At 47.5% G+C, this 19,284-nt stretch overlaps 5 protein-coding genes across 5 annotated transcripts; 4 read left to right on the forward strand and 1 right to left on the reverse strand.

Annotated features, from left to right (window-relative positions):
• Positions 1–1,883: 1,883 nt before the first annotated feature.
• LAJ45_08483 (uncharacterized protein) lies at positions 1,884–6,384 on the forward strand (the record flags this gene model as incomplete). Its single annotated transcript, XM_046118033.1, has 5 exons — positions 1,884–4,177; positions 4,253–5,770; positions 5,833–5,946; positions 6,005–6,184; positions 6,303–6,384. 5 exons carry the CDS (start codon positions 1,884–1,886, stop codon positions 6,382–6,384), a joined length of 4,188 nt encoding a protein of 1,395 aa, XP_045968631.1.
• Positions 6,385–7,038: 654 nt separating this feature from the next.
• On the forward strand, positions 7,039–8,646 carry LAJ45_08484 (uncharacterized protein; the record flags this gene model as incomplete). The annotated part of the gene is made up of 4 exons (XM_046118034.1): positions 7,039–7,148; positions 7,283–8,082; positions 8,137–8,450; positions 8,515–8,646. 4 exons carry the CDS (start codon positions 7,039–7,041, stop codon positions 8,644–8,646), a joined length of 1,356 nt encoding a protein of 451 aa, XP_045968632.1.
• Positions 8,647–9,217: 571 nt separating this feature from the next.
• On the reverse strand, positions 9,218–10,537 carry LAJ45_08485 (uncharacterized protein; the record flags this gene model as incomplete). Its single annotated transcript, XM_046118035.1, has 1 exon — positions 9,218–10,537. The coding sequence occupies one exon, from the start codon at positions 10,535–10,537 to the stop codon at positions 9,218–9,220; it is 1,320 nt and encodes a 439-aa protein (XP_045968633.1).
• A 2,528-nt stretch (positions 10,538–13,065) lies between these two features.
• Positions 13,066–13,670, forward strand: LAJ45_08486 (uncharacterized protein; the record flags this gene model as incomplete). Its single annotated transcript, XM_046118036.1, has 4 exons — positions 13,066–13,103; positions 13,291–13,354; positions 13,407–13,534; positions 13,616–13,670. The coding sequence occupies 4 exons, from the start codon at positions 13,066–13,068 to the stop codon at positions 13,668–13,670; spliced, it is 285 nt and encodes a 94-aa protein (XP_045968634.1).
• Positions 13,671–16,522: 2,852 nt separating this feature from the next.
• Positions 16,523–16,900, forward strand: LAJ45_08487 (uncharacterized protein; the record flags this gene model as incomplete). The annotated part of the gene is made up of 1 exon (XM_046118037.1): positions 16,523–16,900. One exon carries the CDS (start codon positions 16,523–16,525, stop codon positions 16,898–16,900), a length of 378 nt encoding a protein of 125 aa, XP_045968635.1.
• Positions 16,901–19,284: the final 2,384 nt, after the last annotated feature.

Genomic DNA, 19,284 nt, shown 5'->3' on the forward strand with positions numbered 1-19,284 from the left:
CCAAGTATCGATCCCTATGATATTCAGCAAAGATAAACTGTAGTAAGATCAATCATTTCCCTTTCGTGGCCTAACATGCCAATTTTAAGTTTTTCCCCGGACCGAGGAACCGGAAGATCCAAGATACAACTCTTGCAAACGAGGATAAGGTTAATCGGCATCCATGTCGGTGTTGGGTGGCCCCCGGATAATAGGGGAATTTAGCTGCATCAGATAGAGTAAATTGCAGATCTGTGGGGGAGGCCGAAGGTTAAGAGGTTCAAGAGTAGAAGTTGATAATATAATCCTTGTAGAGAAACGTCACGATTCCTGGTTGACGTTTCAGGTTGTTGGGAGGGTGTACCGAACCATGGCTTGCAGCGGGCGGGTCTGTGTGACGTGCTTTCTGACGACAGCGCTGCGTGTTGGATGTAGGCGATGTGGTCATTGTGTCCGACTGAGCAGCATATCGTCGAGATTTTAACTACATGTAGTCTGTATCTGCTTTTAATTCGATCTTTGGTCATGAAACCCCAGGATTTCTTTCAACCCGATGAAAAATAAGAATTTCGGGTTACGAATTAATCGTACTCTCTTATCCCTAGGAATGTAGTAGCGAGAGATATTCCGGGTTTCATTAATCTAATGATCAACTCTTTCATGCCGGTCCACCCTTAATATAAATATCATTATTACATACCGTACTACTGGCTATCTCTGTCTAGGGATTACTACTTGAGTGATTGGTTGAATGGCATCGATCTGCTTTAGAAATTTCTCATACAAGAAATTTTGATCTAGCTAACTTTTCGAGTTATGGCGGTATATCTTTGGTACGGTTTTGGTCAAGCAAATATGATCTGCTGATATGTAACTACATGTACATAGTGTAGCGACTCCTCGAGATGGGATTTCAGCTCCAAGCGCCAATTTTCCAGTATATACAGGCGTGTTTCAGAAGAGGAACAATCGTATGGAATCCTCGGGCATCAGTAACTTGAACGACAATGATGATTTTACTACTAGTCATTATTTCCTGCTCTCGAGAACGAAAGAATTACATATTCACTGTCAAGCAAGGCTTGATTTTAATCTCACAGATCGCGTGCCTATTTGAACAAGTACTGGTTTTGATACAATGTAGAATATAGTACCTCTTCGGGACTTTGCATGGCACTAACTACATGTATCGTAGGTACATGTATGTAGGTACAAATACGGCGCTTCAGTAAGGCATCCAACTATTAAGGCCCACCCCCTGTTTAGGTTAGTCCAGTACATGTAGGGCCAAATATTCTATTGGCTAGGATTTGCTTACATGTATTAGACCGCACGCACCCGCAGCAGGTATTAATACCCAAAAATACTGCTGTCGCAAGAAGAAGCACAGTCTACCTTGTCCGCTATACCGAATGCCAATAAAGCCACAAACCTGCCATTACGAACAGGTTTTGGTGATCCGAATTTCAACTTCACATAGAAAATGATGGAACTTTATCTACTGTACCGAATAATCTGCTGTATCAAACAAGAAATTTTGGAATATGCAGGTTCATTATAGCGGAGGGAGACTGCACTTAGTTCTTCGCTTTTTCAATATGCGCACATGCACTATTAATTGGATGCAAACACACACAGGGCTATTTTTCATTGAGTCAATTACGTCCCTTATTCAGGCATCCATTTAACAAAAGAAAGTTTGGTTAAGAGCAGTTTGCTTCCATCTATCCTTACCCTCTTGCCCCAACTTTTACTCTAGTTCTCAAACACAGACGCCTCATATAGAAATTCTATACCAATTCCCTTCGATATACCGGCCACACATCTCATTACTCTCGCCACCAATCAAATTTCTTTCGAAACAAAATCTGCTAATCCTGTCTATTCCTTAGATCTTTGACATCATGTCTTTCTCCTCCTTTGGTACGCCTAACCGGAGGAAGAATACTAGTGTTTGCAAATTCTTCGGGAACGGTGGCTGCAGAAAAGGCGAAAGATGTGAATTTAAACACGAAGGGGGAGGTGTGCCGGCCAACTCCTCTACCTCGTGGCGTTCCGGGGATAGCCGTGGAAACCGGGGTATGAGCTGGGGTCCTGGAAGAGGAAGAGGACAGAGCTTTCAATCTGATCGTGGAGGGGGATCGAACCGTGGAGGGGGGTCGAATCGTGGAAGGGAATGGGATCGTGGAGGAGTTTCTCTTGGATCAGAACCATCTTCATCTGGGAAAAGAGTATCCGAGTTAAGCATCCGGCCTTCTCGACCGACCCAGAACGGAGAGGGCTGGGTAAGATATGGAGATTGGGAAGATAGGTTTGGTATGCATACGAAGCAAAGTGCCTCCACAATGAGATGCTTTTGGGAAGAGGCGTTGGAAATTGTGGAAGGATCGGATCCCAATCTTATCCAAAAGGTTGTAGGGCGGTTGATTGCAAAGGATAACATCGGTCGACAATTGATAGAGCAGGTAGTGAAGAATGGTTATTCGGGCTCTCGACCTGTCCTTGATTATCTATTAATCTCAGTTCCTTTCCTTCTCGTACTCACTCACCCGGATCTCATCAATTCCCTTTCAATAGATCGCCAGGTCGGGACAATCTACAACTATCTATATGGAACTGATGGAAGCACCTGCCTCACCTTTTTTAGAAACCTTGCTACACAGCTCGAAAACGAGGCGGCGATCGATGCCCGAAAAAGCGCCATATGGAAATCTGCTGATGTCGGGAAACCCATGAGCTTCTCAAAGGCACTTGCTTGCATTGTAGAGGGGCTTCGACACACTCTGAAGCGTAACGTTCATGCCGGGTTCAATGAGGACTATAAAACCCTTGCTGAATCTTACTGTGCTCTGGCACGTCTCGTCACTCAAAATGACGAGTTTTATCCATCTATCAATAGCTCTTTGACAGAAATCATCGGTATTCATCGAAGAGCCAATTTGATTATCGTACTTCCTACAGCAACACCCACGAAAGACGAAGAGGGGAGAGTTGTTGTATCCTCTTTTCCAGTGGAGGTCGATTACCCGGGATATTTATCAACGCAGGGTCGCAGACACGATAACGATCTTGTGTCCATTCGTCAAATCCAGATTCTACCCACCCTCGAAGAGATACTTAGCCCGAGAATGGGGTATCTTCCCTACAAGAACACTTCTTACCCGCACTTCCTGGATGGTGTTGACCGACTTTTTGATACTCATTTTCGCCTCCTCCGCCATGATAACGTTGCAGGCCTGAGAGATGCTGTTGGCAAGGTTTTCAACATACTTCAACTCCCACCTCAAGAAAGGGCCACTGCAATGAAGAAGGCAAGTCTTGGAAATATGCAGGGGCATCTCTATACCGATGCATCTGTCGCTTTTGCAAAATTTGACCAGCGTCAAGGTCTCGAGCTAGTATTGAAGTTTCAACAACCACCAGCCGCAGCCCAAAAAACACCTGAGGGGCAAATGGAGTGGTGGGATAACCAGAAATCACGGTTTGACCGAGGGACTCTGGCATGTCTTGTAACCAAGGGGCCCAATGATTTTTGCCGTATTACATTCTTCACCATCTCTAAGAAGGAAACCAACCCGTCAAAGGATGATGGACTTGCGACTGGGAGATATGGCCACATATCCGCCCAGCTAGTCCGCTCAAAGAAGGAAGGGGGTCGCGATTGCAAGGATATTGAGGATTCCGATATGGATTTTATTCTCGGACGATTATCAAGACACGCAGTACCTATGACTAGCGTTTTAGTTAACTTCCCTAAAATTATTCCAGCTACGTTTCTTCCGGTTCTGGATAATCTTCAGCAACTCAGTGCACAGGGCAATCTTCCATTATCCCAATGGATTACCCCTAGTTCTGAAACGATGCTGATAGGCTCTGATTTCTCCCAGGATAACCTGCCTCCAGCATATTCGCGAGCCACCACTTTTCGTTGGGATCTCGGCCCTATCTTGAAAGACCAGTTGAATGATCTCTCTTTATCTCCAACTACCCAACCTGATGACCAAATGGTTTTGAAAACTCTGGAGGAAATGACGACATTGGATAGTGGGCAGTGCAAGGCTCTTATTACGGGATTGACGAAAGAAATGTCTCTCATCCAAGGTCCTCCAGGAACTGGTAAGAGTTATGTCGGAGTTCAGATTGTCATGGTTCTGCTTCACAATAAGCAATGGTCAAATATTGGACCAATCGTATGTGTGTATGTATCTTCCGTGATCACCCATCACGCATGTTTTGAAATATATATTCTAATCTTAAAACGACGACTTTCTAGTTGCTACACAAACCACGCCTTAGATCAGTTCCTCGAGGAGTTAAAAGAGAAGGGCATCAAAAAGATAATCAGGGTTGGCGGTCAATCAAAATCGGATGAAATCGCAGGATTCAATCTGAAAAACGTTTCTAAGGCGGCGGAGAAAACACGGAACGAAAAGGATAGTATATACGGGCATCATCAAAACCTGGAAGCTATTTCGGAGCAAGCCCAAATGCTTTGCAGAGAAATTCGCAAAAATCCTGATTCATGGGACGCCATATCTCCGATCCTAACGAGAGAATTCCCCAATCTTCGCTATCAACTTTTAAATAACGAGGGTGAATTTTACATTAAAGCTCAGGAGCAGGCGTGGGCTGAAAAAATTGAAGAAAGAAAGGAGGAGATTGAGATCAAAGGCGAAAACAGGTGGGTAGCTCCAACTGAGAATCCATGGCAAAATGTCAGTGACGACGCCTGTATTTGGGATGCATGGAGAGGCCTGAAGAGTGGTCCAGTCTGGCAATATCGAAATAGAAATATTACTAGTGCTGTTTATCCTCTACGCACACTTGAATCAATTGTCAGTTGTACAGATATTTGGTCTCTGCCTTTTGAAGAGAGACGTATATTAGTAGAACACCTTTCCAAAAGAGCAGCAGAATCTAAAATACGCCGTCTTTCCACCCAAGCTCAAGGATTTACGATCGAAGCGGACGAGTTGCATGCACAATATAACGAAGTGGACCGCCGTTGCCTCGAGCAAGCAGATATAATCGGTATCACGACTACTGGCCTAGCAAAACAGGGTGCACTTCTAAGAAGATTGCAATCGAAAGTTGTTATTTGTGAGGAGGCCGGTGAAGTCTTGGAGGGACATCTCATCAATGCTATTCTCCCCACATGCCAACATCTTATTCAAATCGGAGATCATCAGCAGCTACGACCCCAAATTAATTGTTTTCAAGACCTTTCGTTAGAAAGTAGAGATGGTACACCCTACAGCCTTGACGAAAGCATGTTTGAAAGATTGGTACGAGAAAGACCTGATCTGGCACCCGCACAGCTTAACATCCAGCGACGCATGCGTCCCGAGATCTCGAGACTCATTAGAAATACCTTATATCCAGATCTTCAGGATTTTCGGAATGTCAGCGAATACCCTGACGTCGTTGGGATGAGGAAAAACGTTTTCTGGCTGGACCATATTCACCCAGAAGAAGAGAGTGATGATTTTGGCGTTAAAATGGGATCACACAGTAATCACTGGGAGGTTGAAATGACCCATGGGCTTGTGCGGCATCTTGTTCGGCAATCCCACTACTCCACCAAGGATATCGCAGTCTTGACGCCATACACGGGGCAGCTCCAAAAGCTTCGCCGGGCACTTGGAGCGAGTTTTGAGGTTGTCTTGAGTGAAAAAGACAAGGATGCTTTGATCCGAGATGGCCTGGACGAAAGCGATAAGCCAAAAAGGGATTCGAATGGTATATCTGTAAAGCAGGCTACTCTTCTGGAGGCGATTCGCATTGCTACGGTGTAAGCTATTTCTGACCCATTAGAAATTAAACTTACTGACATGCCGAACTGAAAACTTGTAGTGATAACTTCCAAGGTGAAGAAGCCAAGATCATCATTATATCCTTGGTTAGAAGTAACGAGAAACGAAAAGTTGGTTTTCTTAGAACTACAAACCGTATCAACGTTCTCCTAAGGTATATCTATCTATATATACTAGCACCCTTCGGTTTCTGATACTTTGGATATTTATAGTCGAGCAAAACATGGAATGTACCTTATCGGAAACGCAGAAAGTGCGGGATCAATAGCCATGTGGCGGGACGTTTGTCAAATGCTCCGCGATACCGAGGCCATTGGAAAAAAAATCCCTCTTCTTTGTCCCCGTCATCAAGAGACGCCGATAGAGGTTGAGGAACCCCAAGACTTTTTACGGTTATCCCCTGAGGGCGGTTGTGATCTGACTTGCGACAAACGACTCGACAACTGTGGTCACCGTTGCTACAGCAAATGTCACTCAGATGGAATGCACAATACTGTTTCTTGTGCACAGCAATGCAATAGGCTCCATGAGACCTGCCAACACCCGTGTCAACGGCTTTGTAGTGAGGATTGCGGACGATGCGAGACGCTAGTATACAATTTTAGGATCCCCTGTGGCCATCTCGAAAAGAAAATTGACTGCTGGAGGACGCTAACTCCAGAAGATATCACTTGCATAAAACTTGTGAAAAAGATTGTCCCACGATGCGGTCATTCAGTCGAAGTGCGATGTTTTATTGATGTTACCTCGGATACTTATAAGTGCCCGATAGACTGCACCCATATTCTTCGATGTGGCCACAAATGTGCAGGGACATGTGGGTTGTGCAATACAGTTACTGAAGAGAGAAAGGTTACCAAGCATGGCAGCTGTAGGAAAATTTGCGGTAGAGGATTCACATCATGCAACCATAGGTGCCGGAAGACCTGCCATGATGGATCAGCTTGTGGTCTTTGCAACGCGCAGTGTGATGTATACTCCCCCCTTCCTAGCAATCCCCTACATCATTACAGTGCTAATTGCAAAAATAAAATAACAAATAGGTTAAATGCGACCACTCTAGATGTACAATGAAATGTCAAGAGTCGTGTGCTCCTTGTGCAGAACGCTGTATGTATTCTGCGGTTTAGCAATGGGAAGATCCGCGAGCTAACTTTCTTAGGCACCTGGAGGTGTAAACACCAAGGAAAATGCCAAATGCCTTGCGCGGCTCCTTGTGAATTATTGCCTTGTGACGAAAGATGCGATGAAATACTCAAATGCGGTCATAGATGCCCATCACTATGCGGCGAAATCTGTCCTGCCGTTGGTTTCTGCCAACATTGCTGCTCAGAAGAGAGGAAAGAAGATACAGGGGTTGATATGATTGAATTTGCTCCCTACAGTTCAATCGATCTCGACGAAAACCCCATACTCGTGCTGTCCTGTGGCCACTTCTTTACTCGAGAAACTTTGGATGGCTATCTAGAGCTTGACAACGCATATTCTAGGGACAACCAGGGGCGTTATAATGGATACATTGATCCAGTAGGGATTCTGGAGGAGCAAGTTCCAAAATGCCCTTCTTGCCGTCAGCCTTTGCTGCAGTACAGTGTTCGCCGTTACGGACGAGTGATCAATCGCGCGGTGATCATGGAAATGACCAGAGGGTTCCTCACTACTGCATCTACCAGATATGAAGAGCTTCAAGCAGAGGTAGTTGAACTTGAGAGTGAGCTTATCAAATCCCGAGACGCATTTTATGAGACCTTATCTCCCCCAGCCACAGAATCAGGGCAAGGATCTCAAATGACACAAACTCAAAAGAAGGCTGAGTTGGGAAAGAGACTTGACATGATAGAGAATATCTCAACTAAACTGAAAAGCTTTGTGAGAACGACCAAAAAGCAGCAGCAGCCAGCAATGCGGCTGTATCAAAGCACAGTCACACGTAAAGCCTTGAGCAATTCGGAAAAACAAGCTCACGCAACTCTCTACTTCCGTCCGGATACACGCCTGGAACTACTTGCGACGATACTATGCTGCCGTTCCAACCTCCTTATGGTTACTGAGAATGCTTTGCTGGCTCATCACCTTAAATCCAAGGCTAAGGAGCCTCCTACTAATCATCGTCGCACATGGCATGATCTAGCTCAACCAACCAATCGATCAAATCATAATATGGACGTCTTGATTGACTTTGTTTCACAAAACGCTTCAAGAAAGGCGAAGGCTTCTTTAAATATTTGCCGAACAAATATAAATGTTGCCAGAGCTCAAAACCTTCCTGGTGCGGAGGTTGATGCTATAGGTTCGTACCATGCGAGCACCCATTTTACGTTTTGTGACTAATGAATCTTTATAGGTATATTTGCAAAAATGGTAGCTATCTGGCGCCAACTTCCGCAAGATCCAAGTAGCGTCGAGAAATTGAATGAGGCGGCCAAAGAAGCAACTACATATCTAGATGAAGCCGATAAGGTTTGTGAGGGGGGACAGTTCACAGGAGTAGACGGCATGAAGGAAATGCTCGAGGTTGTTCGAAGACAACTGAGCGGTGGTACCTTTTATCAAGACATTACCGACCAAGAAATGGAGACTGTGGTGAGAGCTATGAAAAAACATCTGACGTTTGAATTTTCCACTGGCCGTTGGTACTATTGTCAGAATGGACACCCGGTAAGTTCTTGACTTTACCCTACCTATTCATACATAACGCTTTTACTAACTAGTAATTTGATAGTTCACTGTGGGCGAGTGTGGGATGCCTATGGAACAGGTCAAATGCCCGGAATGCAATGCCCCAGTGGGAGGGACTAATCATAACCCCGCTGCTGGTGTACGAAGCGCAGCTGAGCTTGACGCCATTGCTTAGGAGGATAGGTTTGGTTTGGTTTAGTTTTTTTTTTTTTTTTTTTTTTTTGGGGGGGGGGGGGGGGGTTTAGGGGCTGCGGTGCATGTGCAGTCCACTCTATTCTAATTACGCAGTGCTTCAGTGGCCGTACTCTAGGCCGCAGATTTGGTGGTGCTTTACATAATCGGGCGGGTTGGCGATGCATTAGTTAGCAGTTAGTTACATACAGGCGACTCCTCACATCGAGTGATAGCCCATGCACCGCTCGACCAGCCACCGTCAAATTGCCATAACCACTCACACTCAGGCAAGGAGTCACTCAAATCTCACTTCTCAGCTCGAGGCACAGATACAGGCACCAGTACGAATTCTAGAGTAATTTATGTAATACAACCACGCTATGGTATTCACCCCAAATCTTCCAAATCAAAATACAAAAAAGCATGCCCCAAAAAACTCGCAGGCCGCTCCAAAAAAGAAGTGAAAAAAATAAATAAACATAAAATAATATCTACAAGAACAATAACCGAGCAAAACACCGCTATTTTGTTTTATACGTAACCACAACTCCCCGGGAGCTGCATGGCGAAATCTACAAGTGATGCCTCTTCCTGTGCGCCCTTCCGCCGCGGCGGTGGCCATGTCCACCATACGCCTTTGTCGGCTCCGCTGCCACCTCGCTGGCGGGGGTTGAGTCGTCCACAACGACCGTCGACGTGGTCTCGCCGGCGGTGACAGAGACAGTTGTGTAGCTCGTCACGAGGGTAGTGCAAGTGACAGTCGTGGCCACAACAACAGGTGCCTGGGTGGGTGCTTCGTGGGCTGGTGCACTGGTCTCAGCTGGAACGTCCTCAACGCTGGTCTCAGTCGGGACATCCTCGGCGCTGGTCTCAGTCGGGACGTCCTCAGAGCCAGTCTCAGCCGGGACATCCTCGGCGCTGGTCTCAGCTGGAACGTCCTCAACATCATCGTAAGAGGCGGGGGTGCTAGTGACGGCAGACGCTTCAGTGGTTGTTGCGGGTGCGCGGACGGAGGTGGCAGCGACCTGCGAGGTGTATGCGGCGGCGGTGGAAGCGGGCTTTGATGATGATGCCTTAGTGGAGGGTGTAGAACCGCTTGAGCCACCGACGGTAGCAGGCGAAACACCAGCCTTGAAGGGGACGAGGTTCAACAGCGGCGCGGGGCCAGGGACAGTGTAGTCGCTGTAGGGGCCGTTGGCCGGGGTCCAGATGTCATAGATCATGCCTTTCATGCCCATATTGAGGTGGCCAGGGATACTGACGGTGTCCGGGTTCGTCCCCGAGGCGCCCTCGACCGTGATCTGGACACATCCCGTATAGAACTGCGGCTGCTCAGCGCCGCCCCGGGATGCAGGGCCAGCATCGTTGAGAGTGATCATCTCTGCGCGGAGGATGTAATCGCCGGACTCGATGTTTCTCGGGATGATACCTGCCTGCGGCGCGTTTGCGAGGCGGATGCGATCGCTGCAGAAGGAGCCGGCGGAATCGAGGCCGTCCTCGGAGACCTTGAACCAGCCGTCGCCAGGGCCGTCGGCGGTCGACGAGTCGCTGACCTTCTTCATGTAGACGGAGCAGGGCCCCTTGTGGGAGTCGTCGGTGACGCCGACGGGGATGTAGCCGTCCTTGAGCGGGAAGTCGGCGGGGGGGGTGTTGCGGTCGACGCGCCATTCGAAGCCGACGGCGTCTCCGCCTTGGACGACGCATTTTTTAGGAGCGAGGCGTTGTATGTTGTTGCATGCCATGGCGTCGCTGTAGATGTCGAAGATGGGGTCGGAGGAGACGGCTTGGCGGACGCAGTCGGGGTCGGCGACACCGTTGATGTGGAAGTGGGTGACGAAGTTGTGGGCAAAGGCGGTGCCGGCGAGGGCGAGGAGGGGGAGTGTGAATTTCATATTGAATGGGGTACTTGGGTTTCTTTTTTTGTTTAGTTGAGGCGGTGATAACCAGTATTGATATATAGCCGTAAGATAGAGAGTGGATAAAGGAACTCTTCAAGAGTTATGCCTTTCAAGATACTAGATCTCGGGAAAGAAGAAACGAACAAGGAAGGAAGGAGTGAGAGAACGTGGAGGTATCTGCCCGCTGGGTGAAGAACTAAAGAACCTTTCAATCTGGAGGGTGGGAACACTCAGTATTTGTATTCAAGATCACTCCCCCTCACAATCATGAAAGTTGATAGGACCTCAGCCTGTGCGACCCCCCTCCCGAGATGACCACGCCCACCCCCCCTCTCCATAGGTTCCAGAATTAAGGATCTGGATTATCTAAAGAGATGCACTTACATCCCATCCCATCACAGAAATCTCTCCCCTGAGCAGCACAGGGATCGCTCTGCAGGAAGGCGCGCGGGATGGACCCAATCCTGTGGTTGATTGGACCTCGTAGCGGGCTGCAGCTGAAGTGTTGCACAACTTTAACCGTTCTGAGATCGAAACGTTAAAACTTGCTTCTTCCCCCTCCCCTTACACTTTGAAAAAATAATTGCCTCTGTTGGGGTTGAAACATATTACTGGTCGTGTTTGTGTAGCCAATCGGGAATATTGTATCGCGAGAAGGGTAGTAGGTAGCCCAAGTTGCATAGCCAGGCGGAAAAGGGAACTTTGAACGTCAACATATTCAACCACCATGATGGCAAGATCCGTGACATCCTCCGTTCAATTCCTTTTGTTCTTTCTTTCTCCCTCTATGCGTGTGACGAATGAAAATTTTCAAGATCCTTGTTGTATGTAAGCCACAATGTCTTTCAAGGTTACCCCCTTCCTAAGTCGGCTGTTTTCAAGAATACAGACAGACTTCCATAGACGGTCGGGCATGCAGAAGGTAGAGTTAAAACTACCGCTCTTACTACTGCAGGCACAGTGATATCCCAGCTCAGAAGGTACCCTGGGGCAAGTCGAGTCGGGCATGTAATCGACCTAAGAGATTCCCTCGTATTTCCCAAGTCCACGATCAAATCAACCACCAAGCTGCCGACTCTTCAGCCCTGAACGCACTGCAAAAAGCAAATCTCCCCTGCCCCCCTAAAGTACGGGTCGCTTCGTTTCATATTCACCCTCAATGGCAGCCGTCAGCCAACCAACCATGTAACGAGACCAGGGCTTGGCAGGGGTACATAACACTCATTCAGATTCCATTAGGCGAAAGACACCAACCGCGCGTTACACGAGACATTTTTTCTGCTGTCTAATACTATCAGGTATTTGCAAAATCCGAACTATATTAGGTGCTTGTGGCGCGAGTTGAGGGAGCTGAGGTGCGATGAGGAGGAGGTGGGAATGCAAGTAAGGATATGGGGTTGATGTCGTTTAGGGGACGAGGGGTACAAGGAGGTTACTAATTCTTACTACCAGAAAGGGTAGGGGGCAAGGATGCTCAGAAGAAATCTATAGCGATTCACAGAATACACCCATTTGGCGAATTTTTATGTAGCAACCAGCCAGCAACCAGTAAAACCTCGAGTTTGACTAAGATATCTTGATTCTTATTGGCCTTAATCCCTGTTCGCCAAATGGGTGTATTCGCCAAATGACTGTGAATCGCTGTACATACCTGGTAAACAACCTAAAGGACTAGTGGCTGATCCATCACAGAGCACGTGGAAATGGTTATCGATAACTTCCTATCCGGGAATGAAGAAACTGAAGCATATGTCGTAAGTCGTCGATATTTCGACAGGTGAACACCCCCCCCACCACATCTTTGGAGAAACAATTCCTCAGTCACAAGGTACCGAAGAGAAACAAAAATCTCCGAATGTAAAGTGCTTAATATTCGACAAGGTACATGGTAAGTATTGGAATATGCGGGTGCGCTCGTATCCGCTTATCGCTTTTGTGCTTAATTATACATAATATGCAAGAGGGAGGAAGAGAGAGGAAAAGAGAGATTTTGTCGATTCCGGATCTTTTCAACCCCGGATATCTCATCCGTACGTTGTCTTCTATGGCTCATACTACATGTACATACTCTCCGAATTTCCAAAGTGTTCTGCAATATCACGCGGCTACATACAGTATTCTCAACCCCATCCTACCTATCCCCCCCCCCCCCCACCCAATCCCTCCTTCCGCCGCGCCACGATCTAATCTACCCTACAACCACCCCCACCTATATCCCCGCCAACGGCACAGACCACCGCCCTAAGTTTCACACTCTGAAATTGTCCTCTCTCCGCTGCTAATCCTACCACGGAACTCACGGCAAACCCAAACCACCCGCTGTCTGTCTTGTCTTGTCTGTCATGTCTGTCATGTCTGTCATGTCTGTCTTGTCTGTCCGTCCGGCCTTTCTTCACGTCACGTCATGTTAAACTCGTAGTCGGCAAAACAAGGATACCCCAACAATTCACCAAACGCTCCCTCTCCGTTTATGAGATAAGGACCGATGCGGGACACGGGCAGCCTCTAGCTAATGAGCAAATATGCACTACCTATTGGAGGAAAGCAAAGATTTCATCTGGTTACATTAGGCACTCCTCCCTAGTACTCTACTAAATTATGTACGCAAGGGGTACGGTCGATTAAGTCCGAAGAGACGACGAACAGGGGCCTTTCCGCTAGCTAGCAAAGAAAGTCTCTGATGCACGACGTGCTGCGATGTAGTTCTCTACCACATCTCCACGTACATCCTGATTGGTTGGAAGCAGCCTCCTGTTGGTTGCTAACAGCGATCTTCATCCTTGGCTTGGCATTCCAACTTCAACCCTCGTGGTAAGGATCTAGAGTCGCGAGTTGCAAACCGCATCTGACTCTCTACATGTAGTCATTCAGTAGTACGCTAGATCGACGTTGTACCCCAAAAGGAAAGAAAGAGTCGAGTGATACAACTGTCTATACACTTTCTTCTTACAGACACATCGGACCACTATTTCCAACAGACATCAACCGTATGTATGTAGTACATACCTGCGCCTTGTGGCGTTTATTACTAGGGCATGCCTGTTGCTGTTGGACGTAAGGCTGATTGGTTAGTGCCTGGGGAGATTCGAGGATTGTGGAGTTGGATTTAACGAGTGATTATGTGTGAAGCAACGGATTTCGAACCTGCCTGAAGAAGGCAGCTTAGTTCATCGGTCATATAGGGATCGTCATTGATTGACATCGATTATTGCCTAAACGGATATCTACCCTTATTTCTTACTCAAGCCTTAAATCTCAACGACAGAGAAGAAAAGAAAACTGATACATATTATGGCTGACGGCTAGGATCAAGTCATCCTGATAAACAATCTGCAAAACAAACACCCAAAATCATAATAACACAAGAGAAATATAGTCAAAGCCGCCCCATTTTCATGCGCCCCCCTATTCTAAACACAAAAGAAAAGAACTCTAATTATCGTCACACAATTACAACCCTAATATTACTTTCGGCGGCTGAAAACTGAAAATACGGGCGGGCATGGCAGGCACTGACTGTATTACGTACCACACACAGTACGCTGTGTTGTGCTCTTGTGTTTGGCCCAAGTATATACGTCATTGAAGACAGCTGCTAGCTGACCTGGAACATTTTCGCAGACTTCCAAGAATCGGGGGGTGATTGAGTGAGTGGTTAGCTGGTTTGTGATTGGTCGATTGGTTCGCTGGTTCAACTACTAGCGGGCGCGGTTATAATAGTACTATACCAAGCTGGCGAGTAGGGTATCAGCACCCGAATAAACAAACAGCGTGTGGCAGCACCAATGACAAGTATTTCGACACGCAGTATAGTATTAATAGCACCGCACACTATTTACCAGCTAGCTGTAGCTAACATACGAGAACAGGAGTGGTGACGTTGCCGTTTCAACTTTCAACCTTCCCCCCTCCCGTATGATAATGTCTGAAACGGCCGCGGAGTGTCGACATCTCCTCAGGTATACACACTTAGCTTTCGATATATGCTCGGGGGGCGGGGTTGAAACATAGAGAATGTATATCAACCCTTGTTTGGCAGCATCAATAGGCGGGCTATTTAACTTCGTTGTGGCGGGAATAGGAACCCTAACCCTAACGTTTCTAGGAGGCGAGCATTGGCGGGTATAGGGGACGAGTGAGAATTAGTGATCCCGCTTTTTTTTTTTCCTTTTTTTTTTGTTTAATTCATAATTAATTAATCGCATGCAACCTTACACCAGCTGAACTTCCCTACTTCAGCCGCCATCTAAGCAATAAAGAAAAGATAAGAGAGTAACTATTTGAAAACAATTTGCGTCGTCAATCTCACTTTGTCGCCCTTCCTTTGGGTGCCACTACTCTGGCTGGGAGGTTCGGTTGTACTTGTGTGGGTGGTTACGAGTAAGCAGCGGTTATCGGGATCGGTGTATGTGTGTATGTGTGTTTTGTGCGCTTTGTGTGGCATCGCAGGATCGTTTCATATACTATCAATCTTGAAGTTGCGGTGTAATTCGGTATATATACGAGGACGCAAGTATCCGGTGGTGTGGCGTATATGGAGGCGTCAGTATGATGCCATAATCATCCGCCATGGGATCAATGAACAGATCACGGACTGCCGACCAACTCCTCCGGCCGGTCAAACACCCGGAAGGCAAGGCAGTGGCGGGCCGAGAGACATGTTCCGGGATTCGATATTTTTCTCGGCTGTGTTGCGTGCTCTGCCGGGCTAAACCGAGTAGACGCTTTCACGGGGGTACGGTCAACACGGGGGTACGGTCAATTCCAAGATTTTGTATGGAAACCAAAAGAGGTAGCCGATCAACTCCCTGCGTATCATACATCACTCCGGCGTATATTTGGGATTGACCATACCCCCGTGTTGACCGTACCCCCGTGAAAGCGTCTACTAGTCAATAGATAGAGGCCTCAACAGGAGTAACCGCTAGAAATAGCCAGATTACAAACTCAGCAGGAGGAATAAAGATTAATGACCTCGGCCTTGCTCTTGCTCTTGCTATTGCCTATTATGGTGAATCGGGGTGATAGTTGTTTTCCTATATTATGATAAGTAAAGAACCGAGAACGTAAAAAATTGGTTGTATGGACTGACGAGTAGAAACAAAAATGAGAGAAACGAAAGCTCTCGCTTTATAGGTATAATTTAGAGGCTAAACTACCTCAATATAAAGTACAGATATATACATGTAATTTAGAGCAACGCCCAAACTACATGTACTTAATGAAACGTTTATATTCACAAAACAGCTGTCTTTAACAACGCCTACCACCGCAATGACCGACGTGACCACAATCAGCAATAGCGATAGAACGCGCGCATTCAATTGCCAGCCACACTACGAACCTACCACAACAGACAGACCCCAATGAGCTCGCCATGACACTAGTGTAAGACAACAGATGCCGAGGCTGGTGTTGGTCTTAGTGATAATTGCTTTGTCAGCCATTATTAGTGCTACACAGCAGCTAAAGTCACATATAGATCCCGGACCCTATATAACCACCGTTCAAATCTGTGTGAGATACAAACGCGCACTACAACAAGTACCACATGTACATGCAGCTAGTAGGTGTAGGTGTAATACAATTCCCACTTTCTATGCCTTTACGCCCATCGTAGCTCATCCACTAGCGTGCACGTGTACGTCCTCTAGCTCCCGCCCCGCAATTGCGCAATGACTGTATACCGCCTCAAGACGACATACATTTCCGTCCAGTCCATGGCGGCTCGCCAACAATACAATTGTGGATCTCTGCTCGCGAGGGTAAGGGTATCTTAAATAACCCAAAGCACGCACTAGCCTCTCTCTCACCCATCGCTCATTGTTACAGTCACACATTGCATTGTCCCACTACCACCGCGTACAGGCCACAGCCAGCTGTACAGACAATCCATCGTACCACAGCCACAGCACTGCATACATCAGTGCGGTACATACCTACAAGTCCCTATACCAAGCCACACACACGAGCGTTCAAATGGCAAACAACAACCTCACCTTCAAAAAGATCGTCAACAAGCTCTCCGCGCCCGATGCATACCAGCGCCTACGCTCTAGCAACTACGACGACGCCATCCCCCTCCTGCGTGCTGAGCCCCGCGATCCTCCGCCGTACTCGCAAGAGGACCCGCAGCAGGAGGTGCCGGTATACACGAGCTTTCGAGATGAGCAGGCTGAGGAGCAGCAGCGGAGGGAGAAGATACTGTGCACCGCGGACCGGTTGGCGGTTGGAATGGGGCTGGAGTATAAGAAGCGCGAGGTCATTCTGAAGCGGTCGAGCTCGAGCGCTGGGACGGGCGAGAGCGCGTATAAGAGAGCGGGGGGTGGAGGCAGGTCGGGGAGTAGGAAAAACTGATGTGGAGGAGCTGGCTGGCTGGTGGGGAAATGGATCGGATCGTGATTGGGAATGTATTTTTATCTGGGGGGTTTCAGATTCCTTTTTCTTTCCGTTTTTTCTCTCTTTTTTTTTGCTGGTTTCTTCTTTTCGGCTTCTTTCTTTCTTTCTGGTTGGGGACTGTTCTTGGGTGCAGCTGGTAGTCTACCTCTCTTACTCTTAATGGATAATTTGAGAGCTTGAATCGGTGTTCATGCGTAATATTCTTTCCAGTGCTTCTGACTCAACTCCCGCCCATGTAGAACCACGCAAAGGCACTGCTCCGTGATCCTCGCTTATTGAGAGTAAGAGCTTCTGCAAACCGGTCAGAAAATGAGAATCTCCTTACTGAGGATCATCCCTGTCCCTTACGTTCTGTAATGCTAGTCATAGAATATCACTCGACACTAGAACCCTTGCCATTTGCCGCTATCATCCATCCATATGCAATTAATACAGAAGCTCTCGATGCAGCGATGATGTATTCTTCCAAGGATGTAAGCATAAGAACTCATCCTTTAATTGAGGCTAGGTTCAAAGGTCTTGTGATCTTTCCAACAACTCAAAATTGAGTCTCCTTAGTCACGAGACTGACTTTGGGATTCCCAGGTTGTACTAGTGCTATCAATGCTAGCGACAAGCTATGGGCGGAAATTCCAGTTCGTCGAGCTCTGAATACGGAGTTTGTATCTAATCTCCAACCATTAGTAACACACCCATCAGTCTCCCAAGTAGAAAACATCGCTCCACAGCAGTCGAATAAGGGCCTTGTTATTCAAAACCTTTTGTTTGGCCTTGGCGCACAACCCCTCACTCGACTTCTTACACCATCTCGAGACCAGCGATATTGGTGTTGTTGCCAATTCGTTCACCGCATTCAAGATGGGCAAGATAACACCTGACCTCGTCTCAAACGCCCCCGGATACAACACTGAGCTCAAGTCAGCATTATAGAATACAACCAAACCCTACACATGTCAGGCATCTCTACATACCATTCGATCCCGGTCGCGATCTTTCGCCCGTGTCAGGCGGGCTGTATTCTTAGAAGCCCCCGAACGCCATCATCCAGTAAGAAGGTCTCTATATCGTGTGTCCCACGGGTAGAACAGCCTGAATCGTGAAGAGCATAGAATTCAACTCACGTCAGTTCGGGTATTCGATGTAGCATATATCTCCGTGTAGTATTAATCTGCCATTGCCCTGATTTATTTTCATAGTGTCCATATTGTTATTGACAGTATCCCGCGGTGGCCGGGTGTTGGGCTTCATGTGTTTAGAATGATCGTGGGTATTGAACTTCACCATGAGAGGAAAGAACGGGCTCGGTGATACGGATGCTGCCTATATTTGTATCTAGTACACGTATCCAGCTAGATCTAGCTATGTATATCCGCACATACGTATCTTACTCCTACGAATTTCGTCGCCGCCTTATCCATCTGCCCATTTGAAAGAAAAAAGTACATGCATGCATGCATGCATGCATACTCCGCGCAAATTAAACAAAAAGAGCCAGCCAGAGCCATCCTTGTTTGTACCTACTACCCCCAAACGTGGAAGGGGAAGATTGGAAAGAAAGAAAAAAAGAAAGAGAAAAAAAAAAGGGACAGTAAAAGTAAGAACGTACAGAGGCAGAAAATCAAAATAGAAGAAATATGCATCTTAGTTGTCCACAAAAAGAACAAAAAGTACAGCACACATGGCCAGCTGCAGCCAGACCCATACCTCCCACCTCCCACCCCCCCCCCCAAGTCCCCCGCGGGGGCACCGAGTGAGCACCCATGACGCACCCCCCAACCACCCCCCAACCGCCCTCCAACCACCCAGCGCCCATCCCCCACAACCCAACCCAAAAACCGGCACCCAAACCCCCATGGCCCAAGAAGCGCAGGGCACACGCCTGCGACTGCAACTGCAACCGTACGAGTATATTCCATCACGATTTACCGTAACGGGTTTGCATGAGTGCCACCGGTTTTTCGGTTCGTCCGGCGGTTTAGGAGGCGGAGATAGAGATGGTGATGGAGATGGTTTGGACGTATATATGGGGCGGGAGAAGAGGGGGAGGGGGGGGGGGGGGGGGGGCGGCACTCGTACCATATATATAGAGCCCCAGATGGTCGCGGGAGTAACTGTGTGTGCCTCGCTGCTTTTTTGTGTTTTACTGGCCTGGCAGGGGGTGAAGGTCTGGTGTTTGGGATAGGTGATGGGTATACTAAGGTATACATAGGCATATATGGGCACACATGGGCACACATGGGCACACATGGGCACACATCGTACACCGGCGCAACCCCACCCAACAGTAAAACCACAAAAGCATATATCCGCGAGGTATATCTCTAAACCACAACACAACACCA

This window comes from Morchella importuna (genome assembly GCF_003444635.1).
Source record: "Morchella importuna strain M04M26 chromosome Unknown Morimp01GS030, whole genome shotgun sequence".
NCBI lineage: Eukaryota > Fungi > Ascomycota > Pezizomycetes > Pezizales > Morchellaceae > Morchella > Morchella importuna.